Source organism: Cryptomeria japonica, chromosome 2 (genome assembly GCF_030272615.1).
Source record: "Cryptomeria japonica chromosome 2, Sugi_1.0, whole genome shotgun sequence".
NCBI classification, from domain to species: domain Eukaryota; kingdom Viridiplantae; phylum Streptophyta; class Pinopsida; order Cupressales; family Cupressaceae; genus Cryptomeria; species Cryptomeria japonica.
Window position 1 is genome coordinate 317,910,042 of NC_081406.1, and position 27,050 is coordinate 317,937,091.

At 36.8% G+C, this 27,050-nt stretch overlaps 1 protein-coding gene across 1 annotated transcript; it reads right to left on the reverse strand.

Moving 5' to 3' along the window:
- Nucleotides 1-20,124: 20,124 nt before the first annotated feature.
- LOC131027219 (uncharacterized) lies at nucleotides 20,125-26,100 on the reverse strand. The gene is made up of 2 exons (XM_057957226.2): nucleotides 25,591-26,100; nucleotides 20,125-21,195 (listed from the first exon to the last, which is right to left on the reverse strand). Exons 1-2 carry the CDS (start codon nucleotides 25,675-25,677, stop codon nucleotides 20,326-20,328), a joined length of 957 nt encoding a protein of 318 aa, XP_057813209.2. The 5' UTR covers nucleotides 25,678-26,100; the 3' UTR covers nucleotides 20,125-20,325.
- Nucleotides 26,101-27,050: the final 950 nt, after the last annotated feature.

Sequence of the window (27,050 nt, forward strand, 5' to 3'; positions counted from 1 at the left end):
AACAAAATTTGTTGAATGTGAGGGAAATAGGTCAATGTAAATTTGCAAGTCACTGTTGGTCTCATCAACAGATTTGTTTGACTTATGCTTCTGCACATCAACTTTAATCGCACCACTGTCGATGTGGTCTTGGACAATATTCTGAAGACGATAACACCGCTTAGTGTCATGACTAGGTACACAATGGTAATGACATAATTTTGATCCATCGTACCAATGCGGATAGGGTCTGTTATTGGGTAGCGGTCGAACCTCAAGAAGGGTAATCATATTGTCTTTTAACAATTGTTGCATTATTCTTAAGTAAGATTCATTCAGTTTAGTGAATGTTCTATTCTGTTGTAACCCATGTGTAGTAGCTATCGGATGAACAACCACAACATTAGCTATGACTTTGCTCTTTCTAGACCCTTCTGTGGATGTACCTATGAAAGATCCACTGCAAGAGTTCGAAGTAGAATCTTTGAATTGTGTCATGGTCTATTGGTAGTCTATGAGTGCAAAACACATATTGACAAAGTTTTGATAATGGTTAAGAGATAACTTCTCCCTCAATGTCGGTTGCAGATTGCCAATGAACATCCTCTGCAAATCACAATCCGACAGGGCAAAGGGGATCCTAGTAGAGATCAATTGATATCTTGAGATAAAATCCATGACCTTTTCGTTGGGTTTTTTCTTAGAATGAACAAGGTCAGCAATAGTGACCCAGCTGCCAATGTTAGCCTGCAATCATTTAGGGAAAAGGTCCATAAGCTGATCAAAGGTACAGATGGAATGATCTGGCAAGGAGCTATACCACTCTAACATGGTTCCCTTAAGGGACCCCGAGAACAATTTAAGCAATACAAAGTCCAGGTTGTGGTAATCGCTATGCAAAGTCATAAAAGAATCAATGTGCACATTAGGGTCTCCATCACCATTGAACCTATTAAATTTTAATGATTCAACCACGATAGGAAGGATAATCTTCAGGATAGTGATGTCAAGGGGACTCTTCCTATAATATGCAGGCATAGATGATTGACCAGAAGCAGAGGCAAGGTTTGTAAGTTGTAACTGTAACTACCCCATGTTCTATAAGATAGTGTTCAAGACAGGATTAGAGGGCGGAGGGGGTAGAGGTGGGCTACATGCGCTACCACCTCCACCAGCACCTCCAAGTGGACCAGTGCCACTAGTAGATGTAGTATTAGTGCTAACCGTAGAGATATGAGCTACAACAAAGGCAGAGTTAAAGCTACTAGACATACCCGTGTAACCCAAGGGAGTGGATGAAGCATTGATGCTAGGAATAGTGGGCCTAGGATCAACCATGTGTACCATCGAGCTAGGTATGTCAACACCAAGATGAGAACCACAAGTGTCAAACTGGCCATCTTGGGGAGAGGTACCAGCCAAAGGCACGTGGTTCCTAACAATCATAGACAATGCCCTTAACATCTCCAAGCCTCTTCTATCCGAGATCAACATGTATCTCAAAGTGCTAACAACATTTCCATCCTGGGGGAGGACATTCTCCCGATTCAGGAAACCCTCAAAGTCTCTTAGATTCTTCTCTAGCATGTTAATTTGTTCAAAATCAATGCTAACGACAGAATCATGATCAACAAGAAGAGGGGAAGATGGAGGAGAATTTCTCGAAGAATTGTTCTAAGAGTTGGATTGTGAATCAGGTGGAGAAGGACCACCTGTCAAAATGGTTTTAAGAGGGTAAGAAGCCAAGAAATCATTCGGGTCGGGAAGTTGATCGTTAAACATTGGACCCGACCTAGGAGGACTGTAGTGATTCATAGGAACGCTCTTCCTAGCAGCCCTTCTCACAACAACTCTCATGGTAATCGGGGTCATAAAGCTCATGGACAAGCTTAACAAGACTTTGACCACACTACTAATATGTCACAAGTCTATAGCACTCTGTGATAAAAAGAGTTGTTTTAAGGTTTGTTTCAAAGTTGAGATGTGATTATGTTTGTCTTTCCTTTTTTTTTCTTTTCTTTAGATTTTAAATGCAGTTAAGAAATTACGATTAAAGAAAATGGCAATGCAATTGTTTCACGTCAGGTTCACTAAATGTAGAGGATGGGATTTGTTACCCTCAAGGTGATGGACCTCAAGGAACAAACCTACCTTTTCTCTACCTCACTTAAATTGGCGCTAAGTGTGAGCCAGGGGATGAAAATGCAAAACTAAGTACATAAAGAAATAAATGACTAACAAACAGAGATCCCAAACGACTCTGTTAAGCCTCTGTCCCGAGGACAAGTGCGTGGAACTGGGACACCAGCACGGTGTTTTCGTCCTGTACGGACAAGGTACAAAGGTCCTACAAAAATGACAAATGCGCCTATACTACTAAATAAACACATAAAATGACATCCTAAGCTAATAACACAGAATACGAACTACTAGAATGAAATGAGAAAAATGAATGAGGAAAACTCCCAACCGGTCCATGATTGAAGCCTCTCATAAGATAACTTCCTTCCCATGATTATAAAACCTACACACAAGCAAGAAGGAAAATGTTGGGGTTGTGTTTTTAAGTCTGGCTCAGTCAAACCCCCGTTTTTGTGTTTCCACCTCCATGGACAACCCAGATAATAGCAATGGGGAAATGGAATGATAAAGATGAAAGAAATAGACTGAAATAAAAGATTATGGATATGCAAACAAATCCAAGAAGTGATCTCCCCTTCCAAGACTTGTGAAGACAACAGTGTAAGTTGTTCGAGGGAGTGCAACAATGGTGGTCTTGTGAAAGCCTGTGAATATCGCCCAAGAAGATCTCCAGAAGATTCGACCTGCAAGAAAATGATCAAGAATCCCTAAAAATACCTTCAAACAGGAGAGATATAGGCCCTAGAAGGCGAACTGACGTTGGTGGGCACATTTAGAGGTGTTACGATTCCTTCTAGGTGCAATCATAACACTCAAATGACCACCTGTACACTATCAAATTTGTGGGATGCTAGTGCGTCGAGTAGATGTCTCTGCATCGCGCTAGTGTCATAAGGATGACAAGTTGACAGAGTTGGTAAGATTCTAGTCTGGAGCTGACGAAGAGATCTAGGTGGGAAAAAAGACAAAAGTGGTGGTACACAATCTCCGATGATGTGGAGGAAGGAGTCATTTGTTGCACTGGATTGTACAAGGTGTGTTTTTTGATATTGCAGCACCAATCCTAACCTCACCAATGATGTTGCTCAGTAGCTCTTGCCATTTGGATTGGGCATCCTTCTCAAGAAATCCTCACGGTAAACATGGCCTAAAGCAATATCAATAATATGCCTATCAATAGACACCAACTTCATAAGAGGAAATTATCCTAATAATTTGTACTTCATTGGGACAACTCTTTCGTCAAACATTACACTTTCTACATAAAACAACTTAAATTAGAAAAAAGGACATAGACAATGAGCTACCATTTTTCACCAGTATTAACCAACGCATTATTATTGAAATCATTATTTTAAATGTGTTTCAAATCAAACCCATAAATTACCCAACTCACAAGGTCCATATTTATGTTTTTTGGGCATATATTGGGTATCGAGGATAGACCATCCTCGATTCCCTTCTTGGAAATGAGTATCGAGACCCCCAATGCCCAATGTTTGAAAGATCTAACAACAATTATAGGGATGGGGTATCGAGGTTCATGGCTCACATAGCTCATGGGTCACAAGGAACCCCAACGCCTGATCTCTAAGGACACTACAGGTATCAGGGATTGAGGTAGCAAGGTCAAGCATCTCGATAGCTATTGGGCTGCTCATACCCTCGATGCTTCAATTCCTGATAAGTCATGGCTTACCAAGGGTTGGGGTCGGGATTTAGAGTGACTTGTTCACAAAATGGGTTTCCTTGATCACTGCTTCCCTGAAAGACTTAGACAATTCATCATTTTAGTTTTGCTTTGTTTGCTTAGGTATATTGCACTACTCTATTGGTTCCCTCGACCATAGACCACTAGGGCATGCCAAGGCATAGGTTGGGGGATAAGAGGATACAAGAACCTTGATTGTGTTTGATTTAATGAAGGTGATTATCAACTAAGGGTTTGACTTTTGACTTTGATTAATGGAAATTAATGTTTTACAAGTTCAATTTGAGTGTCATATCTAACTTTGTGTTCATTTACATCAAATCCTAGTTTTCTTAAACTTAAAGGGTTCATCCACAAACCCTAGTTCTATAAACTATTCTACAATGGGGGCACACTCAATAGTGGGGATGAGTCATGTAAAAACAAAAGCCCTAAAAGTTGATACCTACAACCTATGGAATGAGGAAGGAAACTCAAGGGGCTATGCCAGAGGACAAGAAACAAAGAAAAACAAAAAGGGTGCACAAAAGCCCTTGGGGCCTTCCCTACACAAGAGAAAGGGGACAAAACAAAAAAACAACCAAGCAAAAACATAAACAAAAGGAACAAAACCCTACCTCAAACCCCCAAAAGATCTGACTACCTTGATGATCGATGAACAATTTGTTCAATTACCGATCACCCACATTTCTCTCACAACAATTATACATGCATTCCCAGTCATAGAATAGCACTTAGGAAGCTTTAGAATGTGAAGGCGGAGTGCAAAAATGAACTAGTGAGATTATTTTCATAGGTCCACTATTTTACATCATTAGGTACCTATCAAATAGTGCAAGCAGGATTAGAGATATGGGACCATAAAAACTCTATTAAGGGTTGGGGGTCAGGGCATTGGGGATCATCTATTGCTAGGTGATCATTGGACCCCGATGTCTAATCCCTAATAGAGAAAAAAATGCTAGGGTTCTAGGATCGAAGTAAGATGGTTCCAATGGGGAACCACACACCCTCGAGGCTCGGTGCCCAATGAGATAGAGAAAATACAAAGGAACAAAGCAAGGATCGAGGTTCAGGGGAGAAGAGTTCCCAAGTCAATTGGAAAATCATTAAACCCAAAACCTGAAGCTTAAGAAAAAGAGAAAAATGGCAAGGAAGGAAAGAAAAAGAAGATAAGGGGGAAAACATCCTAGGTAGAAGCAAGAAAAAGAGAAGAAAAGAGAGGGTCCCCACTTGGCCACTTGGCAAAGTGGAGTATGAGTTTTGAAGCATAACAAGAATCTTGGAGGATTAGCTTGTGGAGTTGAGTTTAGAGTTCTTTGGATACTATTTATGGTGTACAGTATTTTTGGACCTCTTGTAATATGTGTAGTTTTCTTCATGGCCCATTGTATAGGTAGCATCTATGCAGCAATTTAAAATGCACATGCATATGAAGGGCAGACTTAGATTTTTTTTAACACCTCCTTTATGCAAAGTGTGTTTATCTGCCTAGATAGTCATTTCTCATTGTATATTTATCATGGATGAGGGTTATACTATTAATGTTATCTTCATTGTTGAGAACTAAATATGTACTTATGATACTTTTTTATTATTGCAATGTACTTGAGATGTACTTATTATTGTACATCCTTATTGTGCTACTAGAGTAGGAGTTATATATTGTAGGGATCTTATTGGATAATGCTTCAATGCCTTGCACGTTGCTATAAAATTATACCATGGAAGTTGTTTGAAGTTCTAATTAAGCAAATCATTAAGTTGTTTGAAGTTTCTTATATCTTTTTGTTAGCATTGGGATGTTTATTTTGGTTAATACCTTAAAAAAGTTGAGGCTGTGTTTTTAAGGTTGTTACAAAAAGGCTAACCCTAAAACATAATAACGTCCTATTAAACACATTTTGTGAAAGGGGAAACCATAAAAGGAGACCCATGACCTTCCTAGCTTTAGTGGTGAAAATTAGGGTTTCACCATTAAGTGTGATAAAGCCACTATTTTTTGTAAATTACCATCAAATTAGGGAAAGATAGGAATTTGATAGATCTAAACCTAATAGACCTATATTTTGATCTAATTTCAGGCCTCCTTAATGGGGCTCTTATTTCCCTTGAGATTGAACTGTATTTTTAAAAAGGGATTAGGGTGAAATAGTGAATTATTGAAGGAATCAAGCATAAACAGTTACCTACGGTTGTCGCACGTAGTCACAAACTTGGATCTGGTCAAAGGAATATAATTCAGACCTGCTCCCTAAAATTCGGCCTAAATTGTTGGGACTGTGGTGGTGGTCGCCACGGTCCTCCTAACTTTTCGTCATCTAAAGGGGAACCTATTCATCTCTATTTGTCGTTCCTCCAAGATGAAACTCCACATCTATTCTTGCACACAGTGAAAAGGGGGAAATTGTTGGGAATAGGGGTTTGCCTAAGTCAAACCCATGTTTAGGAATTAACCTTGAATGAATAAATGCAAATACTGAAATAAATATTGGAAAGATATACCTCAGATTTGCAATTGTTCATGATGATGCTTTGTTCTTTGAATGTAATCACATATGTTGTATGAAATGGCATGAACATGACAAAACCCTAATAACACACACATGCTTGCATATGAATGATGTAATTTTGCTCCATAATGGTTGAATGAAGGATATGCAGCCTTGAAGATCTTTGAAAATGCTTGATGATGAATGTTGCACGATTGCAAGAATGCTAGGAATTGATTGCTTGGAGTCTTAGAATTGATTAGATGAAATTAGGTTGATAAAATGTCTTTATATAGGGGTGTCTAGGTCAATTACCGATTAGGTCGACCTCCAATGGTCATGCAGAGCCACGAAGATAAATTCCCGCCAAAGAGATATGACTCTTGTCCCAATTCAAATTTGGTTCCCATCGAGAGGGACCATGGCGCTAGGTGCCATGGCCCTTCTCCAAAAGGGACCAAAATAGCCTCGGGGGAAAGGGGCACCTCACCAAGGAATCCATCAATGGGTGTTCATGGAATTAGAACTAGAGAATAGGCACAAAATGGACCTAGATAGGTGATGAGGATAGGACACGCTAAAGTAGGGGCACAAACATGAGGTGTAAATTGGCCCAGTGACAAATTACAATGCTACACTACCTACACACCCACATGGCCAATATTGATACATTTTTACCATGGGATTTGGAGGATAATGACCTCCTAAAAGGAGATAGTTTCACTCATTTTGTAGGTCAAACACCCATGCTCAAGATATGTTATCAAATAATTAAATTGTGACACACATCTTTGCTTTTGTTTCCTTTTTACTTTGACTTTGAGTTCTTAACATTTCATTGAGCCTTGTGGATTATGCAAAGCCACCTTGCATGATGCATGTTGACATAACTCACAATGAACATTCCCCTTGTTCCATGAGCATTCTATTACTTTTAACATGTTTTAGTTATTTTTCACTTAAATTTATGTTTCTTTGTTTATGAATTTGGGATGATGCAAAACAATACAAGTGTTCCCACAACACTTCATTCACATTCATAAAAAAATTGCTTCTCTTGGTTTTTGATTCATAATTTGATTACATTATTTTCATTTACATTTACACAGCCCTTTCCTTTTATATTTACATAAGCTCATTTATATTTACATGTACTTACCATCACTACTCATTCTTCTCACTTGTTCAAGGCCCTTGCCTTCTTCCTTGTTATCTTTTTATAGTTTCTTGGCCCTTGTCTACCTTCCATCATGAGACTTTCCATCACTACACACACCATGATTACTTGCTTCCCCATTTGTGGGGCATTTTTTGTGCTTTATTCTATAATCCAAGTGCCTCGTCTCTGCTAGGAGAAAAAAAATAGTTACATATGGTCACCCTAATGTTACATTATATCATTATACATGCACGATGACATCTTATATGGTATACCTTGCCTTGCTCTTTGTTGGTAAACAGATTTGTCTCTCATAATTTATTTAATTTTATACTCTTTAACTCAAGAAATGAAAGACAAATTTCACCAAACAGTTGGAAAATCATTATAATGATTAACCTTTGAATTAAGGTACAACTCCCTTTAATAGATATTCAATTAGCTCCAAATTACACACAACCAATATTATACTTTTCACCAGAAAGCACAGAAAGGTAATTGCATTCACTAGTCAACACCAAATGAATGCAAGCACTGATTCAAATATAATTCTTTGTATAAAGTCGATAGACTTCACATGTACACTAAAACAAAATGAAAAGCTTAAAAGATGAATTCCACTGATAATTTTCTACACACATAGAAAGCTATCACAGATCCTTTCTTGAAATAGATTCTCACATAAATCAAATTTCAAACACCAAACACATAGATTCGAAGTCAAAGATAACTGTCATTTGATTTTCATTCATAGATGATCATCAACCTTCCATACACAAAGTCTTTCAGCTAAATTTAAAGAGAGTTTTTCAAAAACTTAGTGAACCTCATCAAAGTCATTACAAAACTTATAAATAGGTCGCCAGACCAATACTTTTAACCAAAGGTAAAATTAACTTGAAAGAGTTAATGAGAAACTACCCTAACTGTATAACTGAAAATAAGAAACAACTAGACTCGATGGCAAACAACTGCCAGTAGTGCTAGTCACGTTGTTGATTCTGTCTCAGTCGGATTGCTTGGGTTGTTATTTTGGACAGACACCATAACCGCTTTTGCCGCACTCCACTCTCGATGAACCTTCAAGAACTCCTGAATTACTATTACATGCGGCAGGCTGATGTGTATTACCCTTTGCTTCCAGAGTTCTTTCTTCCTCTTCACCATTTGTACTTTGTCTCTGTGCGAATCCAAGTGATCTAGGCAAACTGTGAGCATTGACTCTACTTTGGAAATCTTCGTAAAATCTTCCATAGCCTGGGATTTTTCCACTTTAATTTGTTTAATGTGGTTGTTGAATTGATTGATCATTTATGATGCATCTTCCAAAGTTTGGCTATCCTCCTTAAGCAAATGGACATCTACGCAGCGCAAATCCTTTTGCATGGTTGTTCTCAGGGTTGTTAGTTCGCCTCGTAGACTGGCAGATTCACTATGACCTTGTTCGATGATTTGGCTACACCACTCTATGCTTTCTTTGCATATAAACATTATATCTTCATTTAACCCTGGCACTTGTCTTTCGGCAAGAAAATTCATCAAGCCATAGCGCTGAATGTCATGCATTTGCTTTGAAATCACCGCCCATTTGGTCTTTTCTTTATGCCACGAGATTAAGTCAGCATCCAATTCCTTGGTAACTTCATTAGCATCTTTGAAAATTTGAACTAAATTGGATATGTAATTAGTTCCTTGATGCACAATCGATGTGAGCCACTCAGAGAAAATCTCTGCAATCATCTTGTTTCGTTGAACCTCATCAAAGAACTTCTGATTACCATGGGATTTTGAACTAAAGGGGACAGAGCTTTGGGACAATGGCAGTGGACTATTCTGCAGAGCATGAATGTATTGAGCCATTTGCATCAAATTCTACTTCAACTCTGCTTTATCCTTTTCATCCTTCCAAGTGCGGGAGATAATCCTTTGGTTGAAGTCTCCAAATGTTTCACATCAACTGCTCTAGTTCCTATCCCCAAATCAACTCACTCAATAGTATAATCAGCCTCTGAGGTGGTGGCAGCATCCTTATCAGATGTAGGCTTGGCAATGTCTGCAGTCCAATGTTTTGTGCCTTCATCAAAACCAATCATGGTCTCCATTTTTAGCTGCTTAGGCTTCGTGGATCTTCCCAGGCATTTACTCACAGCATCTTCCATCGACACTGAAATAGGCACCACATTTCTTTTCCTGGTAATTGAATCACTTAACCATTTAGGAGCCAGAGTCAGTTCCTTAGATTGCATGGTGGAAGGCCCTCCTGAAGGCGGCAGTGCAACATTGTCTACGTTAGACTGGATATCAAGCACCTGTAAATCCTAGATAGTAGCATCTGAATCAGTTAAGACCTTGTCAGCATCAGAAACAGGGGTTGCCATATTGCCCTGTACTTCCTTGGAGTCAAAATCAAGAATGAGATGAGCGGTAGGTGGCTGAAAATTCTTCTTGTATCCCCCTGGTCACTCGGCCACCAATGGAATGTGCAGCTTCAGAGTCAAGTTTTTCTTCTTTAATCTTAGCTTGCTTCTTTCCTGCAACAGAAACAGGGATGTTAGTTAAAACAGGGGTTTTGCTTACAATCTTCCTTTTTCCATTCTTGTTTCTTGAACTGGTTGCCTTTGCCGGATGAAACCTTCAACTCCTAAACCAATTCTCTGTTCTGCGAATTCTACTGAAAGTGTGTGCCTATATGCTATCTTCCATCTTTCTACTCCAATCAAATTCTGGAAGGGGTTCATTGTGTACCCGTCTCATGAATTCTGGATCCAGCACATCTTCATTATCAATAGTGACACCAAAGGTATCCATTTGCAATTTCATGTCAAGAATTTGTTTCAGAGTTAACCTGGACCAACTCCATTTTCTCACTTCAAATTCATCTAAACAGTCTTCCCAGTAATCTTCCAACTATGGCACATGTTGATCAGGCATTATCTTTTTCACATACTGGGCAATAAAACTTTTACTGTCAAAATTATCTCTTTTCACAAAGGTTTTCAAATGAAATTTCTTAAATTCTAACTCAAGATTTAGTGCATCAGAAACAAACCTACAACTGTAATGGCCTAAATCGATAGGAAAAATTCCACTTGTGCCAGAATCTTCACCATAATCCTTTATAACATAGGCTAACTGCCTGGAAACTTCAATCAGAACATAGTAGTCTGAAACATATCTAGGTAGCCTAAAGGGTTCACCTTTAAAACCTCCAACCCTTATGTAAGTGAAGTGATTGAATTGAGTAAAGAAGCTACCGTAGATGTTAATTAGTTCAACTGCTTCTATAGACATTCTCCTATGCAACTTATCTTGTAACTCAAAAGTCAACCTCCCAGCAAAAATGTCATTCCAATGAAGGTAATTATCAACATATCCTTTTTGGGTCAAATGGGGGTGATACTCATAAATTTTAATACCCTGAACCCATTTTGCATGGAACAGTCTAGGCCACTCCCTCGCACAAGCTAGCATATATAACAGATATGAAGACATATAGAAATTCGACATTCCAAGGTAATTGCTCAAACCCTCATGCAACCTTTCTGCAATAATGGTTCCCCAGTCAATGAACCATTTTTTGTCGGGAGTGACCTGAATGAAGAAATACATCCAGTCTTCCCAATAGAAGGAATGTGAATTTCCCCTAACCCTGCTCAACATTATTACCAAATCCCTGATTCCAGGAATCAAATGCTCTTGGGTTAACGGTCTTGGCAACCTTGAACCACCCTTTTGAAACTTCAAAAGCCAATTTCGTGCAATAACGGTTCTGTAATACCGCTTTTTCTCAAAATAAACTCCATAAGACTTTCCAATAGTCCAATCGTCATAGGGTTCCCGATGTGGGATACCCATGGCAGCCATTACTGTCTCTCTATCAATGGACAACAAAACTTCACCATTATTTTTCCTAATGCATCTGTTAGCTTTATCATAGTGATTCATACACTCTAAAACCAACTCAAGACAAGGGCCAGTTGTGGGAAATGCGGCTGCTTCTAATAAACCACTTTGTGCAATATCTTTTATCATGAAATCAGCAGCTGGATTCCTTACTCTTTCTAAGAAAACATCTAAATCTAATTGGACTAGAGCCGTATCAGCTAGCTCTGGTAAGGAACTTACAAGGGAAGAAGAGTTCATTAATTTAGGCAAAGTAGGCCTCATACTTAACCCGTAATTTTTCCCCAATCAACCCAGACAAAGAAGAAAATACGTAAAAATGGAAACAAGCAGCTAAACAATATACCCAGAGCTTTTAAAAATTGTAGCAATTAGGAAAGTCGTTGAACATACCTTCCTCTGTCATCTGCAAAACCCTTGTCGCAGTCTATTTTCCTCCCGCTCCAAAAACTCTTCTTAAAACTTATTCACAAATGATAATCTCGACAAGACAACTGCTCAATTTAAAAAGCCACGAAAATCTTACCCATGATTACCACAAATTGTCATCATTACTCTTCACTCGTGCGACATTACTCTGAAATGATCGCGATCGAGCATGCATTTAATAACAAGTCACTTCGTATCTGAAAAATATGGATTTCCACGCCATACTTGCTATAAATGACAACTTTCAAATTATTAAAGAAAGAATATTCCCTTTCTCTGCCGCTGTCACTTCATATCTTAAAATCCACACCGCCACCTCATGAAAGGTCACATGATTTCCAAGAAATCAAAACATCGAACTCTGAACCTTAAGGAACAATCGCAATGCAAAAACATAAACATGACAAATATTGAACTTTGAACCTTGAACCTAAAAGGTTCAAGTTCAAGGTTCAACCAATGCTAAACACTGAGAAAAACTAAAGAAGACTTAAGGCTGTGCGGGGGGACAAACTTTTAATACGACACCCATTGAACTTTGAACCTTGAACCTAAAAGGTTCAAGTTCAAGGTTCAAGTTCAACATAGTGAAACTTAAAGAAAACAGCGAAGACTGGATTACATGGGGAATTCAAAGCACACAACGCGACCAAAGGACCAGATAGGGACATGACTCAATAAGGCGACATATAGAATGAAAATTTTTATATGTACCGCGAACACTCTTACATGATAACATTTTTCATGGCATTTCTTGCCTTTGTCTTATATGATAGTATCTCAAACAATATCCCTTCCCTTGTTTTTATATGACATGCATTTACATTGGGTTTACATGATGATGCCTTATGTTCTCAAATGATAGTATCATATACATGATAATCTTTGTCATTTCATCATTTTGACATGAAGAGACCTTCATATCATTCCAAATGGTAACAACTCAAGATATTTTTTTGTACACTAAAACTTATGCACCATTGTCACATAATGACATATTCACATTAAATCACACGATTACACCCCAAAGTTTTTTAACAAAATGACACCATTGCATTGTGCTCATGTGATGATACTTTCACAAACATCATTTTTACGTGATGACACCTTCACATAATTTTCATGACATATTAGCATCATTTCCACACAATGAAATTTTACATCATTTTCCCACAATGACATATTATTACATGATTTTCACACAATGACACATCGTTTGCATCTTTCTTACACAATAATATTTTTAAAAACATTTATAATATTGTTCTTTCGTGATAGCATCTTGACATCATTCTCACATTATGAAATACCCCTTATGTCTTCTTCCATGATATTCATTATGTTTTGATTAAGATATATTGGTTTTGATGGGGACCATAAATTATGTACATTAGAAAAAATCACTCAAAGCATACATAACAAGTTCCATATGATATTACTATAGTGCAAGATCAAACACAACTACAACCAAGTTGCCAAGCATAAAAAAATGCCCAAGGATCCAACCTAAATAATGCTAGACCCAACTCTATTCAACTTCACACCCGTAACTTTGGTGTGCAATTAAGAGATAAATTTGGGAAGACATTTCTTCTACCTTTGAACAATCATCCATAAAATGTTATCTTCTAAGTCAATAGACCTAAGAGTAGGGGGAAATACCCCCTTCATGGGCACATACATGGGCATAATGCAAATGAGGAACTTTTAGTAGGAGATTCCAATAGATGATCAATTACCCCCTAGGGGAAGATAGGTGTCATACCAAAATTGAGGGGAAAATAGGAACAGTGGAAATAGGAAGTTCAACAACACCAATAGGAGTTGAAGGACACTCTAGAGTCATGCCAACCACAAGAAAACCCCTTGGAAAAGTGAGTCATTGCACGGGGGATGTGAGGAGAAGATCCAACATCCTTAGAGGAACCATCAACTAGAGAGCCAAACTTGTGTTAATAGTCAAGTGATTGTTGTGAGAGATTTTCCACCATGTAGCCATGCCCTTGCATTGAGAAGATGGACAATTTGAGGCTAAGTGATCGATGGCAACATTGTATACATTTGAAGGGGAGATTCTCATAATCAAGTAGTTGAGACTAAGGCTTGTCCCCTGCTATAAAAAAATAGGGATTTAGAGATCTATGTCCACCATAATATAGGCATATGTAGAGTAACCCATTTAGAAGTAGTAGAATCGACCTTCAAGAAGTAGCCAATCACATTTCCAATGGCCTCATGGTAGGAGTCTTCCCAAAACTAGAGAGGAAGATTCGATATCCTACCCCAAATTGGTCTAATATTGAGGCTCAAAAAGGGGGTTGAAAGAGATTGCTAAAGGCTTGATCAATAAAGAGTGATCTCCCCACATCCATAACCTCTCATCAAGCACCAAGTCCCTTTCCATTGAAGAGGCAAAAGTTGCTATGATGAAGCCCCTAGAACAAGGAAATAGCTTGATCTTACCAACAATGAGAGGCTTCCAATATTCTAGAACCTAATTATGTAAGTTAGGGAGAAAAGGCCACAATTTTTAAAATTTGTAGACCAAATCACAATAAAGATAGAAGTCTTAATTTTGATTGCAACTTGTTTACAAACCAAGACATGAGAGGATTGTGAACAAGGGGCCAATTTTCTTGTTGAGTGGGTTGTTTGCTAAGAAAAGGAATATAAGAACCCAAAACAAAATGCCCACCATGAAAATTAGAAGGGAACCCCAAACCACCAATGTTGCAAAAGTTAAAGGGGAATCTCAACAAGATCCTATAACACCACCATAAGACCCAAGTGAATAGGGAAGACTCATGTTGCAACCACAAGAGCCATTGTGACTAGAATAACCACCACATGTAGAATAGTCTATGACTAGGGGAACAACCTCCAAACCCTCACTAGCACCAAAGGCATCCAAGAGCGATAGGAAGGAATTTAAATGTGATAGAGTTTCAATAGGAGATGAGAGTGATGTCATGACAAGAAAGTATCTATAAAAATAAACATTTATAATGTTTTGATTAAGGTAAGTTTCTTTTGATGGGACCATAAACTCAATACAACTCAAGACCAACACAACAAGATCCCAGATTAGACAAAAATGAAACAATTGTAGCCAAGCTCCTAAGTCACAACAAACACCAATACAACCAAGTTGTTAGGCACAATAGAACCTAAGCATCTTTCCTAAACAATGCCAAGCACTTCCCTATCCAAGCTCACAACCTTGAATTTGGTGTGCATGTAATGAAACAACTTGCATAATAGAAGAATATAATAGGAAATATGTTGGAAATATTTGATAATAATATGCCACTTTAAGGGAGCAACCTTCTAATCCACTTCTAGGAGGGATACGTCCAATAGTCTTATATAAGAACACAATACTCAACATGATGATAATAACTAGTTGCTAACTCCTATATATACCTAATTATGCCTTGGTAGCCATCTAGGTTGACTTAGATAATTAGCTATAACACCTTGGATGACCTAAATATTTATATATAATTATAATAACGATTATATAACGTATTTAAGAGTTAAGGTAGTCACGAGATGACTAATCATGACCCTAAACACACTATAGGGTTAGGTCATACCATTGTCCCCCTCTTTACAAAATTTGTTCTCCTCAACACTAATTAATTATGGATGCTTCCATATAAAATCTTCATCATCATTCTCTTCTTCTTACTCTTCTTGTTCTTTAGTTTCTTCTTCATCTCCTTCTTTATTGCTTCTTCTACTACTTGTTCTTGTTCTTTTTCTTATTGTGCTTTCTCTTTCTATTGATCTTTTTCTTTTTCCTTTTTTATTATTCTTCATCTTCTTTTCCTACTTCTTGTTGTGAAGATTTCACTTTCCAAAAGAAATATCTAAGAATTTCATGGATTTGTAGCCTTGGACAAACTTGGTAGAAACCATAATTTTGCAATAAATTAGAAAAAATAAATCCATTAAATCTAAAAAATTATTGTAGCTTAATAGAACTTTCCAAAAATATATCCAAGAATTTTGCTAACTTGTAGCGTTGAGAGATAATTTAGTGGAAACCCTAATTCTTCAATAACTATCTTATATATGTTCCAAATTCCTTCAAATTAGGACTATTGATTTATCACTATTTCCATGTTCAAACCTCTACAAAAAGAAATTACATTAAATTTCATCCCTAGGAGCAATAATGGTGAAAACCCCATTTCTATAATAATTTACTCAAATCTACACTAATTTCTCTAAAATCTAGAGTATAGAAGCATCAATGTCTTTAAAAACCCTCCAAAAAATCTTACAAGTATTTGTGAAAACAAGAGAGATATGTGCTTCCCAAAATGATCTCCAAGAAAAAAAATTGCCTCATTTTTTGCCTTTGGTGCCAAGATCATGCTCTAATACCACTTGTAATGAAACAAATTACACAATAAAACAATATAATAAGAAATGTGTTGCAAATATTTGATAATAATATGCCACTTTGAAGCCGCAACCTCCTAATCCACTTCAAGGATGATACCTCTAGTTATCTTCAATAAGAATGTAATACTCAACATGATGATAATAACTAGCCATTAACTCATATACACATAATTATGCCCAGTTTACCACTAAAACCAACTTAGATACTTAACTATAACCACTAGGATTACCCATATATAATTATTGTAATGATTATTTAACTTATTTAAGAGTTAAGGTAGCCACAAATTGACTACTAATAACTCTACGCACACTATAGGATTAGGGCATAGTAATGTGATTGGGAGACATTTTTGAAAACCCCTTTCTTCGATCTTTGAACAATTGTCCACAAAATATTATCATTTAAGTACTTAGATCTAGGAGAAGTGGAGACACCTCGTTAGACGGCCAATACATAGGTGAAACACTAATAGAGGAATGTCTAGTAGGAGATGCCAATCATTGATCAACATCCTTAGGAGCAAACAAGTGCCACATGAAGGCTGAAGCAATGAACGAGGCAGTGAGAGTGAGAGGTTAAGAAATTGAATAAAGAATTGGGTAGGACCCAACAAAGGAGTTAAAGGAGCCAAAGTAGCAAGACTCTCCATAATTTTGTCATCCCCTTAAGAAACCCCATCAAGAGTGTGCTCCAAAATGGGAGGAGAAAACCCAACATCCTAAGAATTCTCATCATCACAACCATTGATAGTCAAGTGATCGTTGTGGGCATTTTGATACCACATAGCCACACACTTGTACTGAAAGAGAGAACAATTTGAAGCCAAGTGATTAACGAAAAAATATTGTCTACATTTAAAGGGGAGACCCTCAATGAAGTCATTAAGTCTAAGACCAATTCCTAACCATCAAAACAGTGTCCATTTGAAGAGCCTTGGAGATATCTATGTCCACTAGAATACATGCAAATATAGAGTGATCCATAAAGTAAGCAGTAAAATCAACCTTTAACAAGTGACAATTGCATTTCCAACAACCTCATAGCATGAGTCTTCCCAAAATTAGAGAAAAATATTAAGTATCCTAACCCAAACTAGTTTGATATTACAAGATTCAAAGAGGGGGTTGAAGGAGATGAACCACGACTTGACTAAGAGGGAGTTCTCTCCCCACATCCAAAGACTTCCATCAAGAATCAAATCCTTGTATACTATTCTTTCATGACAAAAATCATCTCACGGGATGACATATTCATTATGTTGTCCTTACACAATAGCATCTTTCACAAAATATTATATTGTTCTTTCATGATCATAACTTATATAACATACATTATATCACTTTTACATAATCCTTTCTAATTAACATCCCTTATAGTGTGCTTATATGATCACATCTTATACAACACCTCTATAGTGCAATTACACAATCACATCTAATACAACTTATTTTATATCATGCTTACACAAACATATCTTTTGCAACATCCTTTGTATTGTTCATACACAATCACATCTCAATACAAACATGATTTCTCTCACTTGGGAGGCAATATGGGGGGTAAACCACAAGCATGCCACTCACATGATCCTTAAAAAATCATATACATCACATCTAGGTACATTGTATCCAAAAATTGCATTACAAAATCACATCACTTAAGATTGCTTCTCTTGTCAAATTGACAATGTGATGCCACCCCGCACTCAACTTGCGAGGATGATATGACCTTTTTAGGATGTCTCAACATTACATAAATTTTACATGGTGTCATGCTTGCATGTGTCATGGGAGTCACAGTTGCTCCAACTCCACAATTGCCTCATGTTTCATGATTCTATCTACATAGCTTTGCATAGGTCATGTTTGCATGTCATGTCACACTAGTTCCAACTCCATGATGCATTATATTCTATACCATATTTACATGGTATCATGTGTGCACATGTTAGGCTCAATGATTGCCTTATGTGCCATTATTCCATTTGTATCAACTTCATAAGGTGCTCGTGCATATACATTGTGGGAACCACACCAGTTCCAAATCCATGATTGCCATATGTTTTATAATCCCTTCTACACCACTTACCATGTGTACACTTTGTGGGGGCTACACTGTTTCCAATTCTACAATGCCCTATACACCATGGCACACATCACATCCTATTAAAAGTTTTGCTTCACCCATGTTGAATACAATAAGTGATGATTATGGTTTCTTGTGTCCTTGCACTTTTTGCAAGTAATGGTTTGGTGTGTCTGTGCAAAAGGATAATATGTTTTTGTAGGTACACAATGATATTGAGGTGCCATCTAGGATCCAAAAACATAGCATTTTCATGCTTGTCTACTTCTTTCACTACATAGTTTATTTTGGCATGCATGAATTCTATAGATTTGTATACACACCAAAGTGGGCAGAAAATGTAAAGGAAAGAGTGCATTACTTATACTTCTACACCACTTTGAGCATGCCATAAATATATTGTAATAACACTTAATCCAACCTATTTGGCACACTAGCCAACTCCTATCCTAGAACCCAGTAACCAGTTTCTGCTATAGACCCCCTAATCCAAACCAATCACCATTTTGAGCACTTCCCCACTTGGATTAGTCTGCTTGGCACAACCCAATCTATGGACTACACAATGCAACCTGGTACCTCTAATTCAAGATTAGAATTTCATGCTCTTGAACTAACATTTCTAGATGTTGTCAACATGTTGGTGTGCACCCTAAAATTCAAATTGAGTGACTAAGGACATATTTATAGACATTTCCACATCATTAGCAACGAATTGCAAAGCTTGTCTAATAATCTAGTGTGGTTGTGTTGCACATCCCTCTACACTCTTGATTGCTAACAAACCAAATGGTGGTGTACTTAATCCCTAGTTTTTCAAGTTATTTAATTCTTCAAAGAACACAACTTTACATGCTCCGCATATCAAGGTTAGTTAAGAATGGCTTCTTTTTCCTCTAGCAAACAATTGAAACACAACTAAGCCCACTTATTGTGCTTCTCCCACTTCTTTTTACTGTTACAAATAAATAAAAGAACTTCGTATATACATCTGCTTTCTTGTCCAGCATGGTTTAGCCCACTTACTGTACTTCTCCCACACAAAGGCAATAAGTTTTAAACTTTTCAATTTTACTAGGATTTCCCTATTTGTTGACTCCAATGTCCAATCCACTCCTTCAACCAGTGTATTTTATCATTTTGCTTTTGATGCCCTTCTGTGAGTTTGATCCAAAGTCCAATCTACCCTCCTTTTGTGAGTCATTTGATTGAGCTTGTTATATTACACCAAACAGCCAGTTGACATCATTCCTCTGCTGTTCTAGCAGCCTGCCTTAATCCCAACTTTCGGACTTTATTAAACATTTTGAGAAAAATACCCAACAATGGGAACCATGAATTGAAATTTTGATGCACAAGTTATCAGCTAGACAAATTAGTTATCTGGAATAACCCCTGAAAATACGTACACTATATAAAGTATACGCATGAAAATGAAATTTTAAGCATAAATATAAGGAATGCAAGCTTGGGTAGATACCAAATAGTCAAATGCCCCATATCTGAGAAAAAAAATGTTAACTCTGATATCAAGTCCTTTTCCCGTACTACCTTTTCCTTTTTCTGCAAGATGTTGGAGAGGTATTGTACTTGAGGCCCATCAAAGCCAAGATAAGGATGATTCAACCTTTACTAATGGATGCGATAACATCCTAAAAGGTTGCTAGTCACACAGAAAACTCTTGAAAGCCACAATTGACTGTTTTTCCTTCCAATAAAATAATTGGTATTTCAAGAGTCCAAAGTCCAAAGCAAAAAGCTAAATAGAATGAAAAGAACTATCCCATAATGGAATAAAATTGGAGGATTAATAAACATACATCTGCATTAGTGGAAATCAAAGCAGTACTCAACTGCAAGAAGTTTGCTTACAAAACATTTTCACAGGTACGAGATCACTACATGTATAGTCTGACCCACTAAAAGATGGTGTCAACTACTTTAGTGAAGGAAATTGAATAACATTTGTCAATTTTTTTCACAAATATAACTCTACTAACTGGAAAATTTACAATTGTACATCTTGTACAGAACACATATTTGTCAGCTCCAGCCTATGTTCATCGTTTGATATGTGCAGAGAAAGGCGAAGATCAGTCAATAATAGCTCTTGATGCCAGCCAAGAGGTCCACGAACACGGAGTGCATTCAATACAGACCGGTATGCAAGCGATTCAAGTTCATGTACTTCACTAGTCTGTTTTTCTCCTGATGTAATCTTCTTATCCTTTATTTTCATATATAAAGGATATGATGTCAAATTCCCATCGATAATATCAGGCAAATGCCTAGGAGGGCTGTATTTTCCCAAAGACATGCAGTCCCTTTCATTGAAGCTTTCACTACTAGAGACAGAACTGCAACTATTCTCAGCAGCACTCTCTATAGCCCTTTCTCCTGTATGTTGAGCTTGAAGTTCAGAAATATTGTTCATTTTCCCAAACTCAAAATTTTTTGATCTATTCCATTCTGTAGTGTTCAGTAAATATTCCATGCTTGCTTCATGACTTGGAAAATTTTCACTTTTAATTCCCATGGGATAAGTTGATTTGTCTTCTACCACTTTTCCTCCAGTCAGGTTTCTTTGTTTCTCATCTTTAATTCGCCTTAGATGCCTTCCACCAGAGAAAGAACCATAAATAACATCTAGTTTTCTTTTTCTGGTACATGGTTGAACAAAATGATCATTTGGATCCTCTTGATTCTTCAAACTTGCTCCCACTCGCCTAGACTTTCCATAACAATAATCTCGTTTCTCATTGATACTTGGAAAGTGATCTACACACTTTACCTTATGAGTAGAAAAGGTCAAAGATTGCAATCCTTGAGTAGTGTTTTTAGGGGGCTCAACTTCAGTAATACCATTACATCTACTAGCCTGCATAAGGATATTACTAACATTAGAAAATTCTGGCTATACTTTGTTAGAAGGTTCAGGCAATGACTTTTACTGGACGAATAAAAAAAGAACCCAAATTTTTATTATTACTCTGAATATATACATGAAAATAGAAAAAAGGAAAAGTAACCATACTCTCACAAGCTTTGAAGTTAAGAATTCCTTGAAATTGGGGTAAGGGGAAAAAAACCTAAATTGGAAATGGCACTTTCCAAAACTCTGAACAAGTGATAAGTGTGTGTAAATATCAAAGGAAAAAGGAGAAACATTCTCAATCGGAAATTGCAATTTTCAAATTCTCAGATCAAGAGATATGAGCATGAGCACACCTGAATGTTTTTATGTCACAGATTTTAGAAATTAACAACTAAACACAGGAACATAATAATTCCTTCGACAAAAGTTTAATGACAATCAGTTTTTAACTTTCTTTATGTTTTTAAGTAGTTCAAGTTCAATCAATTCAAATTTCTAGCATACAAGTAGGTCAAGAACTTGGGCATTGTTAATCTTAGGCACTTGTCAAAGATGATCAGCCGATTGATCTTGATGAGATGACCCTGAATTGGAAAAGATTGCAGCTGAGGAGGAGCCCTATTTGATGAAGATGACTTGGCTATGTTGAGCAAGGCTCTCAATTATCATGATCACAGTCACATGGAGGAGAACTGGGATTCAGGGGCATTGGCTTCTGCTTCACATTCTGTAGTGAAGGAGCCTTAGAGGTTAATCGTGTTATCAACTTTTGTTAATGGATAGACTGTAGAGCATCCTTGACAGAAAATTTTATACCTATCAAGGACTTTGATAGGAAGTAGCAACATTGAATCTTTATTTATGTATTATGTTTGAGCTTTGAATCTTTTTCTCTTTCTACACAATATATTCATCGTGAAATAACAATGTAGTTTTCATTCCATGTTTTTATGAGTACTTCAGCATTTTTTTAATTTCTGCGTTTTCACAGGTTTTCTCCATATCAAACCCATGTAATCGAATTCCATTTACACTTTTAGTTTTCCATGTCAATGCCATGTAAATGGAATGCTACTCTGATATATTTTGATTAGATTCAAATATTTAGAATGCTTAAAATATTCTTTTTTACTAAGTGTTGTAATTTTCATGTTTTGGAATACTTTTTTGTAAATCTCTTAAAGCATTGTGTTCTTTTTCAGCATCATAGCAGGCAACAAAGGGTTCAATGGACCAAACAGAGTTTTAACAAACCCCTATAAGTGACCCAAAACTTCAACTTTATATGATGGATAGAGTTGTTTTAATCATGCTGTGGGGCATTGCCTGCTAACGTTTCTGGTACTCGGCAGTATTTAAAAAACTTACCCAGGCAAAACAGGCACAAAAGTGTTCCCTCAGCTTAGATTTATTGCTCATCATCATTAAACAAGGATAAAAAGCATTGGAATTGAAAATTTGAATAGACACCTGCTTTTTGGTGACCTACTTCGTTCATTAAGTTTACTTCATTGTGTTTTATTATTATATATATAGTTTGATTTCAAAATTACGACCATCAAATATAAGAGATTAGCTAATTGTTTTCCCATTTAAATACCCAGATTCAGCACTTTTTCTCTACAAGAGATTTTTTCTCCAAGCAGTCTTCCAGAAATGATAAGGCTTTTAAAAATTAATTGGTGTCAATATGTAGATGACAGAAGGCCTCCGTAAAGATGGATAAGATGGCATTTTCATCAATGGTAGCACACTACTGCTTTTCATAAAGTTCTTACCATTGTTTCTACACAGTTGTAGCTTGTATTATGGTAACACTTCAATGCTTAGTCCATACAGTTCTCATCATGCTGCCTATGGTTGTCAGTTGCTTTATGGTTTGCATGGTCTGTGTATAGAGTAAACTAAACATCATCAACCATTTCTTTCATAAACTTAGCTTCTAATTTAAAATAAAGCCACGCTTGTTTGTTACTTTCCAGAATTCAAAATGTTCATGTACAGAAACATGAGAGGATTCAGAGAGACATTCTATTTTCTGATTTATAAATCTTCTCCTAGGATATTTTCATGCACTTTACTTTCTCCAACGAGCCAGGGGAGGATGACTCTCAAGCCATCGTGTGCAAAAAGCAAAAGGGGGTGTGCAGAAATTTCCAATCATTTTCTGCAAGAATTATAAGCTGGACAGGAAAAATAGATACAAATACTGTTGTGTGAATGAACCAAGAAATCCTAGCGCCATTACATTGATCTACAATATTATTATTTTCATTTCCTGAGTTTAATGTGAATTATACCTTAAAACCTAAGGATATTCCTTGAATACACTTCTTAAACCAAAATCAAAGCTCAACGTATGCCAACAAAAATGTTAGGGTGGTCAGACCCATTCAGACCCATGCGTCATATTTTACAGTTTACTGGTATAAATGAGAAAATGTTTATCCAGAAAGCTGGATACTACAAAACAGTCAAAACAACTATGGCAAATGATGAGAAAGGACATATATTTATGCCTGCTAGGAGATTATCTATCCATCTATGTTGCTAAATACCTAAAAATTCACTCTCAAAAATAAATGATAGTGCATCATGTTAAATCAACTGCTAGACCAAACTCATGATAGTTCAACGAGAGATTAACCATTTGGGCCATTAATAAGTGTCATCAACAATGAGGTCAATTGGCATGCAGCTGAAGTGCAACGTTTGTGTCAATTATACTTACTCATTTTTCAAAATAACCATAGGAGAAGCCCTTTAAAATGGCCATGCAGGTAACCTATTCCTGTAATAATTTGATCCGTGTCATGCTGTAGAATTTTATTTTCATTCCCGCAGCATCATATATATGCAAACCAGAGCACATATTGAGAAACAAGATTATGGTAGTCCCCATGACAATGTACCCCATGGCAACTGCATGAAAAAATATGAGTAGCCTCGTTTTCCTTCTTTTAGATTTTTGGGCTGATAAGGTTCAGGGCTCAAACATTAGCACATGCTAATTGGGATATCAGTGTTCAAAGCTTAGATGAGGGCCAATCCTCCATGGAGAGATATGCACCTGCCACTGGTAGCCAGCAATCCTGGGAGTGAGACTGATTGGATAAGGGATTACCCGTCCCCGCAAAGGGTAAAAACCCAATAGTCTCACCTCTATGGAGCCAACAAGAGGGTCTGCCACACCCAATTTGGAAAAGGCTGTAAATTTGACTAATGGACTCCTGCCATTCTTAAGATGCTAATGGGATGCCTCCACCTTATGGAAAAAGAAGATGTGGAGAGGTTTTGAAGAACCCTCGGTCATAGGGATCGGTAAGATTTCAAAATTTGGACCATAGAAGTTGGTGGATATGCTTTAGGACAGATAAAACAAGCCAGGATATGCAATTTAGCCCTTAGTTTCACAAATAAAAAAGTATAGGGAAGGATCACAGAACAACTAGTTTTAGAAAAAGATACAGGAGAGAAAAGAAAAAGTGAAAAAATAAAACTCAACAGACTTGCTATGGCATATACTAGATCTGAAATAAACAACTTGTGCATTCTCAGAGGTTCAAGGCCCGCTGGACATGCTTTCTACGTTTAAGAAGCAATGTTAACATGGGTCACACCAGCACAAAGTTGGATGCAAGTCATCCGTGAATTCGCCAAAATAAGAAACCCTCCATACGGATTTTGAATCTAATAGTGATCTAGGCTTGATGGTTACTCCTGAGGAATTGAAAGATGAAGGTTAGATGTAACATTTCACTGAGCAAACAAACAGAAGAGATACATGGTCCTAACTCAAAAGGGTGGATGGAGATCTACGTGTAACAATATTCTTACATCATATCACCGAACTAAAAGCAAAAGAAGAACAAAAATAAGAGAAAAGTCTAGCAAATGAATAATACAAACATGCTAAATATAGCGCCAGTCCTTACCTGGTACTGGTGTGCGTAAATGGCAATGGACATCGATTACAGCAATGGGTTCAACATGTACAGAAAGTAGATTGAGAAAACCAATAAATTAAATTATTTTCGATCATCAAATTTACATTATTGAAAACACAAAACATCATTAACATGCCATATATACCAACCATGGCTTCACCACAGGGCAAAGGCTATTAATCAGAGTTATAAAAGAAGCTATTTTTACCTTTTCATAACAGACCAACTCAGAAGCTTAGATCTAGTACCCAACAGGCTAAAATATCGTCATTAAAAACAAAATTCAAAAATTGGATTTAAAAGGCTTGAGAAGATAGAGAGTCTCAACTGTTCCAAAGACTGATAAAAAATATTTAAAGCCCAGATGCAGGAATTAACTACTATAAGCTTAGAAAGAGCCTTAAAACAAACTGAATATTTTATTCCTTGCTTCTGAGGAGAGAACCCTTACCTGTGCAGTGTATCCCTTATTATTTAGTAGTTTCCTCTTCTTCACAGGCTCCTTGTGAACAGCAGAGCCATTGTTTTTTAACTTCATGGTGGTTAGAAAAACAGAAATTGCAAGGCCCAGATCAGAGTTACAATACCATTAAAGCAATGCTAGAATTACAATAATCTCTTCATTCCTCCTGTTCCTCCATATCTCAAATCATTCAAAACATTTAATTTAAGTTCTTTGGGAAACCAAACAACTTTTTCAGGGATGAAACCTGTGAACTCAATCATCCATTGATCACATTACATTGTATTGGTCACAGATGGAAATCAGAGATGACCATGATGGTGATTGTGATAATAGAGGAGGGGGGATGATGATGATTCTAATGTTAATGCTGATGGGCTATGGTGCCATGCATTGAATGCCAACCATGGATTTTCTTAATATCTAAAAAGGGAAGCAAAAAAAGATTGGATTTGGTGCTTAATCTAATCTTACCCCTCCATAATGTACAACTAGTATGATTAGAATTGGACTAGCGGTTGCATTGCCTTTCTCAATCAAGTTTGAAATTTTGTGGTCACTTGGGATAGATAAATAACACACAAAACAAAGTTCGGTTAACAACAGAAAAATTGGGTTGACGATTGTCTTCCGTGGGATTGACTATAGTTCAAGATTACACCTTTCAATTAATATTTTTTTAAGTTTTCTGGTCTGCCCACCATACCTCTTATGGTATGATCGACGCTTCCCCTTCAATGTATGATAACATATTTTAAATTATGTAATCATTTACCTAATTAATCCTCTTAACAGACCATTACAAACCTACCTAGGAGACAAGATGGCATTATTTTCACCCTTTGAAATTTTTTATATGCCATCACGATGTAGCACACTTGTAAACCATGAAATTGATCGATTGCATGAGGTTTTGGGTAGTGGAGGTGTGAAGAACCGTTACGGACACCCATCTATCTTAAAAATCATTACAAATTTGTATTTGTAGGGCGAAAAGTTTTGAATTGTATTTTTCTTTTCTTTTTACATTATCATTTAATTGGTTTTTGTATTTTCTTTAATTTTATTTGTAGTTGATTTTTTTTTTTAAATTAATTTTGATTTAAATGTGAGTTTATCAATTTAGATCAAATGTACAAGTATGGAAATGATCTAAGTTCATCATTTCTAACTTCTAACTTCTTATTATTCATCATTTTCATGCCAATGCATTCAAATTATGTGTTAGGGCAAGTATAAATGACACTTCCCTTAGTTCATTTAAAATAAAGAAGCATTGACCAATTCATCAAGCATATAAGATCTGCCTGTTGTTAGGACAATCGTAAATATTTAACCATCACAAGGGTGTTAAAAAAATGTTGTCATTGATGTCAAAGACAAGAAAAATTGATGGTGGATAGATTTGCAATTTATGGAGTCTACATTTTAATTAATTTAATACTGGG